Here is a 21232-nt window from a genome sequence, read left to right as displayed (position 1 = left end):
CAGATCCAAAATCTTAACTGCATGCTCTTGTGTTCCAGAAGGTCTGCATGATATCCTAAATTAGTTCAACAGCTGAATCACAAATGATTATCTTTAAATAAAATTAAATATTCTTGAAGCGCCTGCAGACCTAGTTCTTGTTTCCAATCTTTTAGCACATAGACATTTTAATTTGCTTGGGTGTTTTTCTTGCTTGTGTGATGTACCACAAGCTATTGAAAAGTAACACTCAGTTGAGTAAACTTGTCTTTTTCAGCCATGAGCCATCTTAATGGACAAAAAATGTATGGAAAGATAATTCGAGTTACCCTTTCTAAACATCAGACAGTACAACTACCTCGAGAGGGACTTGATGACCAAGGGCTGACTAAAGATTTTGGTAATTCACCTTTGCATCGCTTCAAGAAACCTGGTTCAAAGAACTTTCAAAATATATTCCCCCCTTCTGCAACACTTCATCTGTCCAATATTCCGTAAGTGTTCACTGTCAGTAAGCCAGTAATATTAATGTGAATCACAACACATTGAATTGACTAATGATTTCCTGCTTATGCTTGTTTTCTTTCTGTCTGTAGACCATCAGTAGCAGAAGAGGATCTACGCACATTGTTTGCCAACACTGGAGGCACTGTGAAAGCATTTAAATTTTTTCAGTAAGTAACTTTTCTGCACATAGCTCTAACAAGAGTTTTTGCAGCACATCTTAAGAGAAAGTACATATCAGATACCAAACATTAGGAGCAACCCCTGTAGTGTTTCAGTTCCTAATTCCATTATTTTGTTTCAGAAGAGATCACAAGATGGCACTTCTTCAGATGTCAACAGTAGAAGAAGCTATTCAGGCTTTGATTGATCTTCACAATTACAATCTGGGAGAAAGTCACCATCTGAGAGTTTCTTTCTCCAAGTCAACTATTTAAAAAGGCAGATTGAGAATGAAGGCGTATTGCATTGTTTGGTGTTGTCACCTATTGACTGTTCAGGAAAGTGGGGACCAGAGTTTGTCTTCTGTTTTTTTATTTTTTTTTCATGCTGTTATCATTCCTTGATTGTTTTAAAAAATAAAAAAATTTAAAAAATTAAAAGCAGTGATATTAACTGCTATAGTCTACTGTTGTTTAGATAAACCATTGTTTATGTTTAAAAGATTTCAAGTTAATACCACATTTTTCAACTTTGTTGTCGTACGTGCCTTAAAAAGGAAAACTAGTACTGCTGGAATTGCATAACTAGTAAAAAGCAAATTTGGTTGTCTGGGGCACATAGTTACATGATAATTTAAATATGTTTAGGCAGGGGTGTGTAAAAAGGTTAAGTTTTTGTTTCTCCTGCTTGATTTCTATCTGCTGGCTTGTCATTTATTTTTCTTTTTAATTAGATAAGATACATTGCGCTGAAAGAGTAAAATGACATTATTTGATTTTTGCTACTTTTTGCTTTGTATTTTTTTTTAAAAGGCCTTTTGTATTACATTGTTCTGGTCTAGATTCAGTTATGAATGTAGGCATTAGTTAAAATTAACAAGGTACAGAATATTAATTTCTTAAAGGACAAAAAGTGACTTCTGTGACTTTGAGCCCTACGTGAAAAGCATTGTGGAATCTTAACCTTTTTGTACACACTCTTGTGGGATGTATCATAAATGTCAGCACTAAGTAATGTCTTGTTTGTGGCTGAATATTTTTCGTAGATGTTTTTGAAGTTGACATGACTTATGTGCATTTCAATATATATTGCCATCTTTAGTTTGTTATTAAGATATGGAATATGGTTGTGGATTTCTGAGCATGTACAGACTGGTCAAGCTAGTTCAGGAAATGGTGCATGTATTTTTCGATGATGAAGAAAGTTTGCTGCAAATGCTTGCAGGAAATTTTGTGGCAGTTTCCTAAAACTGACAACCAGGTGGGACCAAAGTTTATGTGCCTTTAGTCTTAATTTACCTTGCATTGTAATATTCAGTTTTAATAAATCTCTTCAAAATATTTTGTATTTAGAAATTGATCTGACTTTACTATAAACATGGCTCAGAATCTGCAGATCCAGTTACTTTGAAAGCAGTTCTCTGTCAGTCTGAACTGTTACCTTGATTCTGTTTAAATGACCAATACTTTTTAAAATTGATGTACTTAGTTTCAAGATTCATAGATTCTGTTATCTATGTAGAAAAAAAAGTTCATGTATATTTTCTATTAGTTGGAGTTTTTACATCTTTAGAATTGTAAAATTCAGTATAGTTTGAAAGTGGCACAATTAAAAATTAATTTTCTAACAAAGTTGGGAGGTTTGATGGTTGTTTAATTTCATTTTGTGTGTACTCTGCTTACCTCTGTAGCATGCTCAATAAACACTTCTGTAGCTCTGTATTCACCTTTTCTGTCTTTCTCTGCTGCTTTCTATCTCTCCTCTTATTTGTTTTTCACTCCTACTGTGCTTCTAAATTCATGTTTATTCTCTGCCAGGGTGGGAAAAGCATAATATTAAAAACTACTCTTATGGCTTTTTACCTTAAATCTGATGCTGTGAAAAATCCCAGCTCTTCATTTTCAGAAGATAGTGACCCCTTTGCAGGTATATGTGCATATTAAACATTTCCCACCCTGTTAAAACTTACCGCTTTAAAGACATAACTTTTATTGTAGTTCGTTAGCTCTCTCTTTCTATCTTTTTAGTTTTTAAGCAGATTTATGCACTAATAGATCTCTCGGGTTTGCCATGCTCTCTTGCTGCAAGTTTCATCTTTTATTTTTTTTGTGTCTGCTAAAGATTTCCTACTAATCATACAGTATACTCATGGGTGAAAGTAACAAAATTTAACATGAGAGTACTGCACCATACATGTTTGAGACCAGGATATTTCATGTTTTCAGAGCCATAGGTTCAAATGAATGTGAAAACAGTTTGGACACTTCAGTAGTGTTTCTTTATATTACTTTGAGCTGATTGTTACGGGGTTTTTTCCCTTTGATTTGAAATAGGATTTTGCACAGTAAAATCAGTAAAATTTAAGAGTAACTGTATGATCCTGGAGCATTTGGTAACAGCTGTCAGTGTCATTTTTCTGTCAATTCTCCATTACAACCTATAGATATATTGATGTTGGAATACATTGTGAACTGATGTCTGTTCTCTGGGCTGACTTTCAAATGAATAAATAGCTATCAGCTTTTTAAAGGGCATGGTATAGTGTAGGGCTTGCATTAGTCTTAATATGCTAAATAAAATGCCCTGGATTCTTCTTGTTTTATCAAAATTACACCCAATAGATGACTTAAGTTCTACTCCAGGTATTGCAGTGATCACCTGGTCTGAAATGCTGGTAGAATCAGATTCATCCACACACAAAGTTTTTGAATTGGCATCCGTTTACAACTCAAGCACCCAAATGCATTGATGTGACTGGATCCCAGTTGACTTAAGCAGTAGTTAAGGGTCTGACTGAATCTTGAGAATTTTTCATCTATACAATGTAATGTCCTGTATTTTTTTGGAAGTAAAAGTGTGTCAGATTTCCTTTTGTGTACCAGAATGTGCTTGGGTGTTTCAGTTATAAAGGTGAATTGAAATCTGCCACTCCATGGATTCAGCTTGTGCTGAACCATTTCTGCTCTAAAATGTCTGTATCAGGTAGCATATGCTGACTGACATAAGGATAATTTTGAAATAACTGTTAACTGTATCTGCAGTGTGTTCAGATACAGAGATTTCATAAAACCCTAACTTACCCATTTCTTGCCAGGCTTATTTCCTTAAAAAGAAGTTCCGAAATTTTTCTTGTTTTGAATATTTCTGTGACAAAAACCTCAAGGGGAAGAATATCTATTGGCTTTGACTTGTTATACATTCAGCAGCTTTTATTATGAGTTATATTTGTATCAGCCAAAATTAAAAGTAATGATAGTCATAATTGTCATGAAAGCTTTTTTTTATTATTAACCTGAAGAAAATTACTGTTCAGTTATTGATACTTAGTCTTTAAAGTGGTATCTCTTCAGAAAATACAGATTTAATAATATCCTAACTGCTAAAACTTTCAAAAATCTGTTTTTCATGAGATGGTACTGCATTTTGTATAGTAATTTGTACATTTTTGTTGTTATAAAATGTAAATAAGTTTCTGTATTTTTAGCTCTTCAGAATGTGAAAGTTCAAAGCATTTTTATTAAAATTTTACTAAAAATAAGGTTCATGAATAACTTCTTACACTCCATGGAATGTGAGTTTTCAGAGTATCTTAGTAGAAGTGGTTATTTTCCTAACTCAGTTTCATATTTTTTTAATTAGTATTTTGATAGAAGGTAGTTGCTGATTTTTTTTTCTTTCTGAATTGTTACATTTTTCTCTAGTTAGAGCTGTCCAAAAATGATTCTTTGATCAAAAGTCCACTGGAAAATACAGCATGTAAATAAAGTAAAAGAAAAAATGGTAGCATTCTGACAAAAAATTGTGGTAAAACTTAGAGGTTAAGTGAATGCACTTAGAACTATTTCTGTATATTTGGATTTAACATGTTATGAAAGGCACCTTTGCCCTGAGAAATAAAAGCTCCTACGACTCTTTGTAGATTGTCATATTCAGCTTTATAAGCCAACTTAAAAACAACTCGTTTGATTCATAATTAAGTTTCCTTATGTTCTATAGAATATTGCAGCATGACAGGTGTAATCAGAGAGCTATCTGCAGGATGTAAGGCACTGCAATTTCAAAATCTAGTTTACTCCAGAGAATTTGTTTAATTCTATGCTTAGTTGATTCGTATTTCTGTTGAAGCATTAGAAAAAAAGAATTATGTTTTTCTCTGCAAACAGGCATATAAATCCACTAGTCCATCTTAGGAAATGGTTTTCCCACTATTAATATTTTACAGTGAACAAGGCTCTCAAAGAAGTTTGAGGTTGGGATGAGGCTGAAGTCCCTATTCCATTCCAGACACTGACGCAACCTGAAGTTCAGAGTTTTGCTTAAGTGAACAAATTTTCTGTTAAATAATTAGGTAGAATGTACCATCTCTTGTAGTCCTGGTTTGTGTACAAAGGGCCAATATGTGGCAACATCTGTAATATTTCTTACCTTCCTGGTCTCAGGGAGCTGAGCCTGCTAGTGTAGTTCTCATTCACACAGAGAATAAGAAGAAAGAATAATTTTTCTGAAATTACAGCATTTGGCATGCTACTTTCAATTTAATGGGCCTTGGTAAAGTTAATCAGCAGATCACAGTAATCTGAATGTAGAGAATAATAATCCATTATTAATTGCTCTGTTGGTCCACCACTGGCTTGCTAGAACCAGTGTCGAGGTTCCTGCCTTACTGAGGAATTATATCCCACAGTAGTGATGCTTTAGAGAATTTCTGTAACTTTTTTTCCCCCTTTAATGGAAGAATTAACTTAAAATTCCCTAATCTGAGTATCTTGAGCTCTGAAATTCTCTCCAGTGCATCAATGCACACATGTGCATGTGTGTGGTCTCTTCAGGATGGTTAACAAAATGAGACTGGTGAGTTCCTGGTTCACCTTAAAATTTTTACAGGTTGCCGTACCTTTGTGGTTATTTTCTTAATTTGGTGAATTTTCCTCTGATCAACAAGCTAAATTTGGAAGAGGATTATGTTGTTTTGTTTTTTTCCGTTTCAAAGTTTACCGCATGTAATGTTTAAAATCTGTATTCTTTCTTTGTTAGTTCTGCATGCAGGCAGCAAAGAAAAAGCAAAGAACTTTTCTTCCTTGGGAAAATGTGAATTGAATGCAGATTGACTTAAATGTCTCCAAAAAATTAGCTCAAAATAGCACTCCTATTATTTTAAGAGTTCTGCATGTTTTATGAGTTTTAGCCCAGTTTCATAAGGAAATAAAGCATGCATAATTTCACCATCTTCGTGCAATGTGGTGTTCCCTACATAACCCCTGGCTCTTCCTTGTCACTTCTGTACCCTTTGGCTCGTTATCTGTCAGAGGGGGTGAGGTCTCCCCTGCTAAGGTGTTACTGTTTCTATCCTTACCACTAGTTGTCTTGCTAGGTCAAAGTCCTTAAGTTCAGTGCTATGGGCAATGGAAAGAAAATCTTCTGTGCCCTGTCGTTTGCTGGAAATTGTCAAGCAGGCATGGACATAGTTCTCTCCATCTAACAAGCAGCAGCTTGTGAAGTAGCAAATGTGGCAGGGCCTGGGGATACTGGATACAGAACATGAGCAATTGAAGGGAAGGGATGTTTTGCAGGAGGAGCAGTATTGGACGTGGGAGCATTGAGGAAGTTTCAGTAGCTTGCTTTTAGTTATTTGCATGCATCAATAGACATTAAGAATTGTTGACAAGGTAAGAAGTATTGGTTGAATTGTTTTATGGGTTTGTTTTACAAACAAGCTGGTCAAAATTGGTCCAGTTTGTGATTAGATGTGATGTATTTTTCTCTTCAGCTGGACAGTTATGGAGGTGTTAGAACTTAGCAATTGCATGCAGACTGGTGTGGAAGCTGATTTTTCTGGGGATGAGTACTGATCATTCCTGGAAGCCAGGGAGACTGAAAGCCTGAAGCCTCTCCTCTAGCCCTAGAGCAGGCTATGTGTCAGGGTAGTTTAGGATGATTGACACTGATAGTTTGCCAAAGGGCTAGATAGAGTGAGCTAGTGGGATCTAGTAAGAGATTTGTTAGAGGGGACATCAAGTGACACATGTTGGAACTGGCGTTTTTTGATAAAAAATGTATACTGTAAAATTTCTAACCATCTGTATTCCATGGACAGGTACACCAGTATCCTTTGGGCTAACCCTGTCCCCCCTAGTTCCTTAATGCCTTGGGCTTACCTCTGACAGCATCAACACCCTTTGAAGATTTCAGTTGTGCATCTGAAATCATGCTAGACGAGTCTTTTCTGAAGCAAGGAAGGTTTCTTGGCAGCTGTATCTGACAAACAGCAGTGATTTGCAGTGTGTGCTGGGACACCAGCCTTGCTGCTGCTATAAAACATTGGCAATTCTCAGGTAGTAAATAGTCATGATGCTGTGTCAACAAAACATGCTATGCTTTGTTGCCTAAGTGTTAACCTTCAGATACTAAATTTAAGGTAATTTAAGGAAAGTTTTTGTGAACAAGGGTTGTCTTTCAGAGTGGGGACCTTTTTCTTTTTTGCCTCTCTCTTTAGAGATGTTGATGTTTATAGAAAATAAACTAGAAGTCACCTTCATTTTCCAGTTCTTAAGCAAGTTCTGTTTAACCATTTTGATCAGAAATCTATCCTACTTGTTTAAGCTCTGATGGCAGAAGCTGCACAACTTCTTGAGGCAGTCTGTATCACTGCATTGCCATGCTTACTGCTAGACCAGAGAAATGAAATAAGCTTAACCTAAATCTTTTTAACTTTAGGTCCACTTTTGTTTTTAGAAAGCAGTTATTTTCAAATTTCTCTGTTAGATGGAGCTAAACCTCATCTTCTTTCAAATGTAGTTACTTCAGAATATAATATTAAAAGTAGATGACCTTTTTCTTATTTGTGGCTCTTTGCTCAAAATAGTTCTTAAAAAACAGGTGTTTGTGATGCATTTTCTTACAAAAAGGTGGATGTACTTTGACTAAATTGTTCTTTTGATTAGAGAATGTTAACCACAAACACTTATGGATTGCTGTGGATCAACTCTAAACAGCTTTTTTTCCTCCAGGTGGCATATCTTGTTTGAGTAAGTTTGCAGAATGTTTGGTCCACCAAGGGCAATGAAAGAATTTCCACATCATCACCCATTATCATTAGTAAATGACTGGAGTTGCTCGGTAAAACTGAAGTGTATAGATTGCAAGTATTCTTACTAACATCAATATTAACATTTATTTGCAGTTTTTTTACAGATACATGGAAATTTTACTTCCCTTATCAGAGCGAACTTAAGTATCAGAACTTTCTTCACATAAATGTAGACTGTTGGTTTGTATGGGCTATGACTTACATAGGCCTTCTAAATAGGTTGTCATAAGGATGTGGATTCCACATTTAATTTCATTTCTAATTCCAGCTTTTGCAAGCTTTGAGCAAGTTGAAAACTCAGTTTTTTGCTGATCTGAAATGATACACCTCTTAATATACATCGATTTTCCATCCAGAACAGCTTCCTCAGTTTCTGAAAATGGGAATTCTGTAAGACGGAGCTTTTTCAGGGTGATGTGAAACAACATACATGACCTATTCCTTCATAGGTAAAGAAAGGTACAGAAATCCCTGTGTTTGAAGCAGTCATTCAGCTGCCTTCTATACTTAGAACTGCTTGGATTTACTGGAGAGTAAATATAGTGTGCTTGGTGTACTTGGACAGTATTATAAACCCTAAATTTTGTTCAGTGAGACATCATACTTGAAGCAAAACCTGACTCTGCTGCAGCTATGAGGTTTCTAGGAATTCAAGACTTGCAGATTCAGTGGCTTTAGAGGACTCTTCAGCACTTTTGAGACCCTTCAATGACCACAGCAAGTTGCTTCCATGATTTCAGGACTTTCAGGGTATGTGCTGTGTAATGAAGTTAGGGCTATATGCACTTTAGCCTCTTCGATTGAGATCCTGAAATCCTTGGATCTTAAAAGTTACATTAATTTCAACTTTGCTTAATATTTAGCAGCCTGCTTGAATCCTGAGTAACCAACATCCTTGTTACACTAAGACAGAAGCTCTTCAAATGCTGCTTGTTTTTTGAAGTGCTTTAGAAACTGAATGTAATGTTCTGGATAATTCTTTTGTAATTAAAAAGGTAATATTTTTTGGTATGTGTGTCAGTAAGTCAGTAACTTACATTTATGTTAGTAGAACTTAATAATACTCAATGCAGAACTTGGTGAACTTGCAGCAGGATGATTACTGCTTGGGACAGTAAGCATTGGGTTTCTGTCCTGAAAAAATTAAGCCTAGGCTTTTGGCATTTACTTGGTGTATCTGGGCAACTGCTACTGAATGCTGAGATACTCTGTTTTGCAGACATCTGCCCAGCCATGTTCCTAGAGAGAAGAAAAAGTTCATCCAGATGTAGTGACTGAGTAGGCTAAGAAAAGGAAAGTAAGACAATATTATGTAAATACTGAATTGCTATACAAGAACTTCAGCTCCCTAGAGATGAGACAGTAGCTGAACTCCCTCTGCACATACCAGATGAAAGGTGGCAGGGCACATGGTCCTGGAATTGTATGCTTTTCATATGTTTTCAGCCTATGTCCCTGCACCCCTTTTTAGAAGAATTAATATTCTTCCTTTTTCAATCTGAAAATGAATTTGCAAATTTTTAAATTGCAGTATTTTAAGATGCTCTAAATAAGTCTAGCGGCACTATGAAGATGAGCTGTGTGTCACGGCAAGGCCAGGTGTGATTCATTTAAAACGGGAAATAATCTAAGACACTGACTTTAGTGGAGGCATCACAGACTGTTGATTTTAGTCAAGTTGTTGACAGATTAATAATTGTCACAACTAGAACTCTGATCTTTGGGCTTCTGTAATACATTGTATAAAATCCCATATTGAGTAAGTATTTGTACATCAAGTTGCCTTTCTCTGTCAGATAACTGCATTGTTGTTCAGAGACATTACCAATTCCATCCACTGATAAAGAGCTGATGTTTTAAACTGCTTGATTTATATGAGTTACCAGGTTTGTTACCCACTTTTTCCCCTCTGTTTGGCAATTTTAGAAGTGTCAAAATGTCTAACACTTGTCAATGTTTAGGTGCCTCCTTTTTCAATCATTTCAAGCAGTAACGAAGATGGAACAGTTAAGAGTTTCAAATATTTTAGATGTCAGGTTTGTTCCAAATTCGATTTTGCTGCTTGCACTTAAAATATGATCCTTAACATTGCCTCACTGCTGTAGTGAATTTCTTTGTGCTGAACGTATATTAATCAAACTTAACTTTATTATCACTGGAAATAAATTGTTGCTGAAATTTCCAGGAGATGTGTAACATTTCTAGACTTGCAGTTTTATATCCACATTTTGAGTATTTAGAGGCTGGTGTTAGGTTGTCAGTAACTAAAACACCAGTGGCTCCTCCTGCATGTATGCAGTATGATTTGATGGATCTTTAGAATACTGATCTGGTGAAGTAGTACTTGTCTTCTCTCTTTGTTATCCACATGAAGGTGACAGCTATCACATGAAACTTTCAAACATATTTCTTGTAAATGCTGATTCAGTAATGATGAAAAATGATGTGTTTGTGCATCTCGTACTAGTGAAACTGATGAGATTATAGGAACTGATAAGACTAAAGCAGAAGTAAAATATCTAACGCTTGTAAAATTGTAACTGGATGTGTAGCATGTACATCGGCCTGATTCCTGTGATGTTATATGAAAGATTTAGCTAAACACAATAGACAAATTAAAACATTGGTACTAACAGTGTAACCTATTTCTCTCTCCTATTCCTTTGTTAACAATGTGGCTTTCAAGGATAGGAATGTGTTCCAAATGCTCCTCTTGCACCGCAAGAAGTAGCCAGGAATCGCTCAGGAGGTACTTTCATGTTACAGTTGTGCTGTTTGTAAGGCTTGCTGCTATTGAAGGGATTAGTTCTGCTCCTACAATTCTTGACTGGGATCTTCTACCAGCTCTGATGCCTGTCATATTCTAACCCTTCATCTGCATGATTCAACCTGCTAAACTGACAGAATCCCTACCAAATAAGTCAAACTTCTAACTCGTCTTCTCTCTCTCCCCTTTTTGGTATTAGTTTTTACCTTTTAGTGGACTCAGCCTTGTTACTGAATGACTAGAGAAATGCTGAAGTAGATGGAACATACTCCTGAGAGAAGGGGGAAAACACTGCCTGCTTCAACAGAAATCAAATATCAGCTAAAATGTTAAGAAATCTCATCTTTAAAACACTTTTTGCTGATATAATTGTTCCAGCCCTGGATGGAACTAGCATGGATTTTAGATATAGGTGAAAACACTGAGTAGCTCTAGGAGTTAAGCCAACACACACCATGATGTTTATTGACCTAAATGCCCATATCAATCTCTTTAGTTTTTAGACATTAATAATTACTAAAATACTGTCTATTATACAGAGCTGTAACATAAATTAACATAATAAACACATCACTTTACAACACCTCATGAAATGGTTTGCCATACACTACCAAAGTAGTGAGTTACGTCAGCTTCATGGACTATATGGAATGTTTTGCCTAAGTAATGTTATTTAAATTTTTAATGTGTTTTTCCTTCAGCGAGGCCGGAAAAAATATTTGTAATTGTGGATTAACGAGGAAGATCTCTGTGCTACTGTTTATTTTACACGGTTGGGGGTAGGGGGGTGGACAACTGTGTTTTTCTCCCCTACCTTTAGCCTATCATGCCACTTGTGTTGTGTTTCTGTTACTGCTGCTCTAGGTCCAAGCAGGATTCTCTAGGCACAGCTCTTTTGAAGTCTCTTGTTATTATCTCAGTGGGATTTTTCTGTTCTATTTCCAGACGTGCTTTTTTGAAACAATATGTTAGTTCCTTGTTAATCATGCCAAGAATGATATTTGCTTTTACTTCATGGAGTTGGGCTGACATTTGCAACTTAAGTTTCTTAAAGCAAAGGCTGTCTTTGCGATGTCAGACATGTTGTAAAGACCATAAGAATTCTCAAAGAAACATTTCTGATTTTTGACCCATCACCGTAGTATAAGAGGAGAAAGGAAAAAAAATGATGTTTTATGAGCCAGACTTTTTCTGTTTTATAGTGACAGATAATGGTAATATTTGCTACTTATGAGCCATGTACATAAATCTACATATTTATGTAGTAATGAGTAAAGTAAAATATTGTGGCATTTCTGCTTAGAACATAATTGCCATGTATATTAACACAAATCTGGATGTCATAGAACGTGAGCCAAAAATAAAGCTGCTTTAGCAAGTTGATTCAGTACTATGGGAGTATTTTAAGAAGCTGGAATAAGGGAGGTTCTTGAGAAATAGACAATATTTCTGTTTAAAGTTAAGGGCAAAGTAAAAGTGATATGTGTCATACTTACAGCTGATTACATGCTCCAAAGGTGGCTGTAGACTAGTTCTTGTACTAAATTTTTGAAGTGCATTAATAGCTCTGTTTTTTAGAGTTAAAGCAGACTTAACATTAAAGAAAAAGTTCTGCTAGATTCAGTTGACATCTTTTCCAAAACTTTGCACCTCTTTCCCCCTTGCTCTATCATCTCTTTTTCCCTTTCCTCATCTAGCTCAGGCTAGATCTGCCAAACCTTAAATAGAATTAATGCTTTTCTTTCCTCTACCTTAACACCTGCCTGTCATCACCCTCCCTGCCCCAAAGTTGAAGCATTTATGCTGTTTGCATTGTGTTTGTTTCTGAAAGCTGCTCTCCTGATCTGTTCTCCCTCCAGCATCGCATTGCCTTGATTTTGCTGCCTTCTTGCCCTCTGTGCACCATCTTTTCCCTGTGAATGATCTGCATGCACTTGCTTTGGGCTTCCTTTGCTTGTTTTTGAAGACACAATGGTGCTGTGGCAAACCTGGCATCCAAATGCTGTTGTTGACCGTCTGCAGGTGTAACCACACTGTAAACTCTTGGGTTTTAAAGCAGTTTCAGAAACTGCTTGTCTTCTGCAGCTGAAATGAACTTTGGAAGGACTGAATAGATCTAAAGGTGAATGCAGAGTGATGCCTTGTGATGTGCCGTCTTCATCCTTCACATCCCATTTATGGAGTACTGGCTTCAGGAGACCTTTCCTAAAAGTACATTGGAAATTGTGCAGTGGGGGACTTGAGCATGACCTGTTGTCTGTTTGGACCATGGCAAAATCTCACAGCAAGGAGTCCAGGTAACGGGGTCCATCTTAATGCTGAAATGAGGAGTGGGAGTGTTTGAGGATGAGTTTGTTATGGATGTATATACAGGATGAAATGAGACTTCAAATCTTGTTGGATTGTGTTGTAATGGTGATAGCTACAATTAAAAAAAAAAAAACACGCTCCAGAGCTTTTCATTCCACTGATGTCCAAATCCAAATGAGGCCTTTTTGAGGGTTCTGACCCATTCCCTTCCCATCTGTCTGGGCCTGTTTCTCAGGCAAGATACCAATGGGATATGGCAGAATTGCCAGTTAGTTTGGGGTTTTTAGATCACAAAATCTACTGATATACTAAAGGAAGGGCTAGTAATGAGAATGGATCAATTGACAGGAGAGAGGGTGATTGCTGGTGTCGAGCAGGGAAGATGTACGTGCTGCTCCTGGGTTTTTTTAAAACAGTTTCTTTCAGCGTGTTCTCTAATGACCTTGAAGGTGAGGTTAATTTGATATTGATCAGATTAACAGATGTAAAATCTGGTAAATAAAAGCAATTAATTGAAAATAGTGAGGAGGTTGAATAAAAGTAAGGGGAGGTTTAACATAAAGAAGAACAAAAGGCTACAGAACTGCTGATGTTCCTGAAGTTAGGTACGAAGTTGTGACTCTTGTTACTTGCTAGAGAACTTCGATTCCTCCTAGAGGGGCCTCTTTGTGCTACAGCATTTAATGCTGTTCACATTGAACTAACCACTGAAGCTTAGCAGAAAATAAGGTCTTGTCTCCCAGGATTTCTAGTTGGGTTGCAGGTACCCAGACTTTCTTTACAGGCTTGTATTTAATTAGTCCTAGCACGGCCCAGGAAAGCAGAGGAGATTTTGAGCTCACCATGTCCGGGTTATGTTAAAGTACTGTAATATTGTGTCATGTTATTGTGTCAGGTTATTGAAAGAGGCAGAAGGGATGTTAGGATTTAACTGATCTGTTTCTGAGCCTTGGCTGCAGACTTGGGGGTCAGACACATAAGTATCCCTATGTTTAATATTAGTGTTAGTCCTTCTTGTCCTTTTCTCTGACCTTCACTGCAAATATTCTGCCTTCTTCCTGAAGATCTTGAGTGTGAGGGCAGGATATGGGACACCTACACATTCTCGTTTCCTTGACTGTTGCAAATCCTGATTCATTTCTAATGAACACATCTCTCCAGAGATGCTGACAGGTCATGAGAGTAAACCTAGCGGCACACCCAGTGTGCTCAGAGGCCAAAATCATCTTCTCTTCCAAAGCAAACCCTGTAGTCTGTTCTTTAAAGCATGCTGTGTTCTATGTGTCTAGGGGAAGTTTCACAATCGTAACAGGAGGAAGCTCCAGGTTGTATTGTGCACTAACATCTTGAGTGGAGGCTTTAGGCAGATGCTTTCTTCTGCTGTTGCTACTTTTTGTGTCCTTTACATATAGATGAGAAGATGTGAGAAAATCAGCAAGGGAACCCGGGCTGTTTGCTTTCATGCAGTAGGCAGAGAGAAAATGAAGTATTGTTAACTGCTACCTCACTGTGTCACTCAGTCCATTCTCACTCCATGATTCCACTGAAAGGCCTTTCACATTTCTGTATTAGAAATAACATTAGCAGGGGAAAAAAGCAACCACCACACTCCACTTCATACATTGCAGCTGTATCATCCTTTCCCAGATGCCCATGTTGTTTTTAAGAACAATGATAATAGAAACACTAGTGGGGAAAGACAGAGCACAAACAATTCCCACTATTCCCTTTGAAGTGAGCAGTTTAAAAATGAGCTTATTTTGTTAGAATTCAGAGTAAATGCTTTTCAATAGATGAGAAATACTTTTGCTCAGTTCCAATGGACTCCACCAAATCAACCTCCCCCTCAATTCAATTAATTCCCTCCCCCCCTGTGTGTGAGGAGCAAGGTTTGGATATAAAAACACTGAATGTAAGATTAAAATGTCTACAGAGATGATCAGAAGGGAGTCTATTTTAATAACACTCTCAGATTGCTGTGCATGAGATGTGGAAGTAGAAGGTTTAATCTCAGTGCAGTGCCTTTACAATTATAATCAGAATAGAGCTGAGTATTGGTCAATAGGAAATTTGCTCCTCAGGGTAGGGAGAGGACTGTAACAAGAATTAAGTCTCAGGATGTTAGTGAAGGAAACCATTTGAAAAGCATAATCAACTGCACTGGTATGGATCTCAGCTTCACAGAAAGAATTATTCAAAATTAAACAAAAACCCTGGGCAAGAAACAGCAGAAGATTCACAGACTCAGATGACTGTTGTGCAAGCAGGGGTGAAACACAGGTTTCAAGTGCATGATGCTTTCCTTTGGTGAATTTTTTTGCTTTGAGATATTTACAGCTGGTGTCAGGGTAAAAGAAAGAAGTTATTCACTCTTTCCTTATGACCAAGGTTGTTCTTATAAAGCAACACATGGTCTATGACAGTTGTCATTACTTTAGGCATGGCATGGGCTAAACACAGAAGGTGCTAATTGAAAATACCATTCTGCAGACTTTTTACCTTCTTAATCTCCCAGGCTAAAAGTTTGCTGAGTTTTATCTCTTTTGTTACATAATGCATGTCTGGTGTCTTCTAAATTAACGTTCAGCTGCTGGTGATTGGGTTACTTCATAGAAGCCAAGTTTAAGACCTTATTTTCCTGCTCACATCTATTCTGTGCTTTATTTGGAATAAGAAATTAGTTGTGATTAGCATGAGTTCACTACTTCTGTGTAATACAATTGTGCATTGTGATGAGAAACTCGTATATTTTAAAACTCTTAGAAGACTGAGGTAAGGTGTAACTATATAAGGTGCAATAATTCTCTGCTCTACAAATGTCACTGGTTTAAGATGGTGAAATTCAAACTGAATTACCATTTCTGAAGTCATTGGGAAGAATTGAAAAATTCAGAAGAGGAAGAGGAGTATTTGCAGTTTTATCTATTTTATTTAAATATGTAAAATTAAACCAGACACCAAACATTAAGATGAGGAATATAATCTCTATGTATGCTTAACCTTATAATGAAGGAGTGTAGGCTCTGTAGTTACCATCTTGTTGGAGCCCTTGAACATCTTAACTATCTGATGAAAGGTATGTCATATGTATGCAAGATGTGAAAAAGAGGGAAATTGTGCATGCCCACTTCTTTATTTGTGAGCTTCTGCTAAGACATGAATTCCATTCCTTGCCTTTTTTGCTATCCTCTCAGTGGGGTCTATACTTGAAGGAAAGATATAGATAATACAGTTATGAGTTTTGACCAAAGGCACTTGGGTTTGTTCTTCATGCTTGAAAGAGGAAATGGTTTTAGCAAAAGTCACTTTATAAAACAAAACTTTCTGGAATTGCAGCACATATTCATGAAAATGTTTGCATTTCTGCAGGTTTTGGCCATCCATAGTATTTATCGCTTCAAACTTTCACATCAATGTGTAAATGTTAACAAGTCAGGATACTTTTTATGCCAGAGTAATTAACTGTGGGGATAAGCTATTGCCATAATGCCTCTTTAAAGCTGAAGGTTTTCTAGTATCAGTTATTTATTGCAATATTCTCAGTGATTTAAATTGTGCACTTATTTCTTATGAGGAAGAAGAAAACGTAGAGTGTGGTGGTGTTTGCTTCAGTCAAACCTTAGCCGCATGATATGATACTTGGAATTACCACTTCAATTTAACAGTGAATCTTGTTTCAAAGAGCTGACAGTTATCATGTCTTTTCAATGTATTTATCACTGCTTTTGAATAAGGAAATTACTCATTAGATGCAAGGAAGTGGGATCAGGCCTCATCTTTGTCTCTGCTGAGGAACAGTCTGGCAAGGCCAAGAGCAGCTAGGTAACCCTGTCAATCATGCCATGGCAGGCTGGGATTGCCTAGGAAAATATGTCAGAAAACCAGCCTAGGGCACAGAAATCAGAAAAACTGGCACCAATGAGGCAAAAAGTCATTGGAGGCAGGTTGTTTATTTTGTTGGGAGGGTAAGACAGAGAAAACAGGGTCAAATAATGGGAAGAGGTATGGTAAGGTACTCTCCATTTTAGTGCAGGCTATGGGAATCACCTCCAAATATCAGAGCTGCAAGATGTAGCAAAAAAAATTTGTGAAGCAGAATGCAGTATGAATATTCTGGAGTGAAAATTATCTAATTATTTGAGAGTTCAGATGTAGGTGATACTAGTTCTGTTCAAAAATAGCACTGATTGCTCTGGAAATCTTGAACAAGCTATGAAGAAATTACCATATTATAGGCAAATATATTTTTTAAATTTGCTTTCACTGCAAAGGCATATGGTGCCACTATGTCTCAAGCAATAAATAAGCAGATGTCAGAAATGTAGCCTTGTGATTGACATTGCTTTAACTGCCTCTGCTTCCCCACAGCCTGAAGCTGCATCAAGTATCATGGTGCCTACCAGAGTGAAAGCACCAGCTTGGAATACCAGTGAGAGACTGTGGGGTGGCAGAGGGGAGAAGTGCCATAGGTTTCACCCATGTGTCCACCAGAACTAATCTACTCTCTTGGTAATGAAAGTTTCCCTTCTTCAAACAAGAGATCAGACCTGGTCAGTGCTCCTGAGAGGGAAGAAGGGCCTGAGCTATACTTTGTCATTTTGACTATCCCAGGTGGATTATTTGGATGATTGCAGAATCATTTGGTGGCTCTCTCTCATAAGACACCTTTGAACCTAGACTGCCTTAATCTAGTCCTGAATAGAAGTTAATTTAGAGCTATTCAGAAGCTCATTTAGAGAGGTTTACTGAGCTCTCTTCAAAGGACCAGTCTTTTAGGTTTCATTTCAAAATCATGATTTTTCTTTTTACTATAGTTTCCAGTCTCTGCTTCGGGAAAAAATATCTTGGTTACTATTGTAGAACTTGCGATGGTGGTTAATGGTGGTTACTTTATCTATTAAGCAGTGCTCAATTCTTCTGGAAACACGGATGGTACCTTTATACTGCACAGGCACAATTTACATATAGCTCATCTGTGTGGCTCTTAACCCCACTAGTGCAGGCAGAAACACCAACAGTAGCTTGCAGTGGACTCCTGGATTGCAGCAAACACTCATCCTTCTACATTTTTCCCCAGGAATCTCACCATCATCATTCTTTTACTTATATATTACCAGCTGTTTGTCATCTTGCCACCAAACAAGCTCCTGAGGCCCAGTGATGCTGTACAGATGAACCCCTGGCCACCTTCCATTCAGGCCTGCATTTGTCTGAAGAACACATGGGTTATGAATAGCATGTTCTAGGAGGATAACAGGAGAGGGTTTACCTAGAGAGGTTATCCTGACTCAGGGTGTTTGGGCATGCTTTCTTGCAGGAGTTCAGTATTTTCCTGGAATGTCAGGTGGGAGCTTGAGTCTTGTTTTCAGAGAGAACTTTCAAAAAAATTGTGGCTGGTGGAGAAGTTAACTAAGGCTGAGATGTTTTCTTTTTCTGTTACTCCTTCCAGTCAGATAACTAAATTGATTAAAAAGCTGTTTTTAAAACACAGGATTACTCAGTCTTTTGTAGTACAAGAAAAACATTCTCAATAAAAAGGAGCCTAAGGTTTCCAGTAGTGAGATAGGCCTGTAATCTTTGTGTCTATGTGTGGGAAGTACTTCAAAATTGCCTCCTACGGACAGATTAGTGAATTGTTGGTAGAGGGAAGTTTCTAAAAAATTATGCTTTGCATAAACTTTAAATTGCAGGAAACATCTACTTTTCTGTTATCTTCATTATTTAGGTACTATCTGAAACAAATGTCAGGCTGACACCTCACAAATTGTTTGCCACCGATTCTCTTATTACTTTACAGATGTTCCAAAAGTTTTCACACCAGCTTCTCAGAAAATATCTAAAGATGAGGGCAGGTTTCATTCTGTAGCATCATTGTTTTGGCAGGTATGCAAAAAGATGAGTGGGCTGATCATGTGCTTCCCATCTGTCAGCTCATCACTGTTAATAGGTGGTTGAAGGAAAATTGCAGTTATTTCACACAGGACTGGATGCTGAAAGTTCATATGTCAAGAAAAGATGGGCATGGAAATAACAGACTTCTTTATCCATAAAAGACATCCCTGTGCTGCCCTGCTGGGGGTAGTTATCTTTTGTGCACCTGTGATCTTGGCTTAATTCAGACTTGCTGAAGCTCACTGAAAAGGACATTACACTCAGCCTGGGCCTGTCTTCCTTGAGACATTGAAATGCAGAGCAGGATTTTTTCCAGCAGCCTTGAAGTCCGCCTGAAGGCTGGCAGAGTTCTACAGTGCACAGGTTTTCCTGCTTTCCTGGAACTACAGCTCATTCCTGAGTGCCAGCTATTGACAGCTCTCTCTAAAACACTGTGTATATTGCTGGGTTTTATCCACAGAGTTGTGCTGTAAGGTACACCAGTTTCACAGGACTAGGTCCATACATCCATTATGGATAAAGGTTCCCCCAAATGCAGGTTGGACTCTACAGCTGTAGTGATTTTAACGACTAAACACAAACTTTCCTGGTTTTACTTCTCTGAAACACATTCTAACAACCCAGTCAAAATGCCCCCATTGGTGGCTTTCTGAGCTGCAATTTATCCCAGATGATAAACACAGAAATCTGTGCTTATCCAGGATAGAGGCATCCTGCAGTGTTTCAAACAGCTCAGTACTTAAAAGTTTTAGTATGGCATGTTGCAGCATGACAGTAGCATGACTGAGTTGTTAAAATGGCCAGTTTGCCTTTTGTAGTGTACCACTCAAATAAAACTTGTCCTGCTATTGATTTTTAACAACAGCTAGGCAAGTTCTTCTGTGTGAGTCATCTCTCCTAAATTTAGCTGCCTAAATATTAGACATCTCATCTGAGCCACTCATCTAACATAGTGTCCAAATTAGTCATCAGAGATAAGCAGCTCAACAGTACCTGTGTCAAGGGAGGTTTCTAGCAGAGATAGGGGGTTAGGTCATCTCTGGAGGTAACCATTTTTTCCCCTGCTTCTGACTTATTTTTGTGACTTTTGACAGCAAGGCAAGGGAAGCTCTATCCTTTGCTCTGTTTTTCAAAAGTATCTTTTCAATTTCAGGTATCAATACCCTTTCTTTTAATTATGAAGAAATGTATTTTTGATGCACCAAACTGGATTTGCTGCAATTATTTTAAATTAATTCCTCTTATTTTCTTATTGTTTCTCTTGATTGTAAGGTAGAATAATTTCCAAACTTGGGTGGAGAAGAAATGTTCTTTATTCTGTATTTAAACACATTTTTTTCCAGTAATCAATAGCATAACTGGAGCTCTGGGTTTCAATGTTTTCTCCTTAAAAACATAGATCAGAGAGTATTGTGAAGCCATACATCTTCCCTGTCAAACTTTTAATTTATTGTGCTGTTCATTTATAGCTTGAGACTAGAGAACTGTTGGTTGACAAAAGAGGATGGATGATTCTTTTATTGAGTCCTTACACAGCTGGCAGAAGATAGCAAATGGAGGAAGGAGATGTGCAACCACTCATTTCCAAACTTCTAATAAATCATGGATGGATCACAAGGGATTTATGCTAACTTAAATAACTTTCCAAAGGATTGGGAGTTGACAATCATTTGTCTCATTCACTGTGGTTAAACTTGAGCATCAGAAAACAGGTTAGGCAAAAGCTTTTATAGTGGTACACAACCAATGTTGTAGATAAATACAAATAAAGAGCATGATCCAATTCTAACTCTGTTGTGGATATTGCTTAATCCCTCTGAATTTAAAGCAATATTACCATTTGAATAATTCTTGCTTTAGTATTATTTATCCCAAGATACACCAGAGCTCCTTTCAAGTTAGTACTTTTTGGTAATAAGAGAGTGATTTCAGTAGCTTACTTCTCTGAGAGCTGTTAAGTTTGTGCACAGGATGGTCATGCTGTGGGCGATGCTTCAGAGCCCTGGTGCTGCTTCTTCTGCTTCTGCCTCAGAAGCCCTTGGTTATGAGACAGTGGGCAATCCTCAGCTCCCACTCCTGCACTTTTCTTCCTCTGATCATTTTGACAGACATAAAAATCTTACTATGGTAGAAAAATAGAGAAGCTTATTGGTTTGAACTAATAATTTTCTGGTTTCAATATTTTTCTGGGTTTTTGCAATATCAAGTTGCAGGTTTTATTTTCAGCTTTGAGGACCATTGTGACTCTGATCCTCTGCTTTTGCCTTGCCATCCAAACCCATCTTTTTTAGGTATCTATAGTGATGTTCCAGGAGAATTCTTTATTATTTCTCAACTGTGATACTTTCCCATTGGGAGAAGTTCTGCTATAAATTTAAAATAAATATTTTTTTTTAAATTATCTCTTGACTGCATGTTATCAGTGTGTATGAGCCATGCAATCTGAACTTTGGTCTGCTTTGTTATCTAGTAGCAGTAGAAGTCTCACGTCCTCTCTCCATCACTAGAGGGGAATGAATCCTATTTAGCCA

At 37.3% G+C, this 21232-nt stretch overlaps 1 protein-coding gene across 5 annotated transcripts in view; it reads left to right on the top strand.

Moving 5' to 3' along the window:
- The window catches only part of PTBP2 (polypyrimidine tract binding protein 2), a 42563-nt gene extending 40286 nt beyond the window's left edge, over positions 1–2277 (top strand). For 3 of the 5 annotated variants that reach the window (XM_071565843.1, XM_071565839.1, XM_071565842.1), the window contains 3 exons: positions 257–473; positions 576–653; positions 788–2277. In XM_071565843.1, the coding sequence (XP_071421944.1) occupies positions 257–473; positions 576–653; positions 788–920 (428 nt within the window). In that variant the 3' untranslated portion in view covers positions 921–2277. The remainder of the gene's footprint in view (positions 1–256; positions 474–575; positions 654–787) is intronic. The other 2 variants (XM_071565840.1, XM_071565838.1) reach the window with 1 other exon arrangement.
- Positions 2278–21232: the final 18955 nt, after the last annotated feature.

The sequence above is a fragment of the Pithys albifrons genome, chromosome 10, assembly GCF_047495875.1.
Source record: "Pithys albifrons albifrons isolate INPA30051 chromosome 10, PitAlb_v1, whole genome shotgun sequence".
Lineage (NCBI taxonomy): Eukaryota > Metazoa > Chordata > Aves > Passeriformes > Thamnophilidae > Pithys > Pithys albifrons.
The sequence above is the reverse complement of the archived record's forward strand: the minus strand, read 5'-3'. Positions and strand labels throughout refer to the sequence as shown.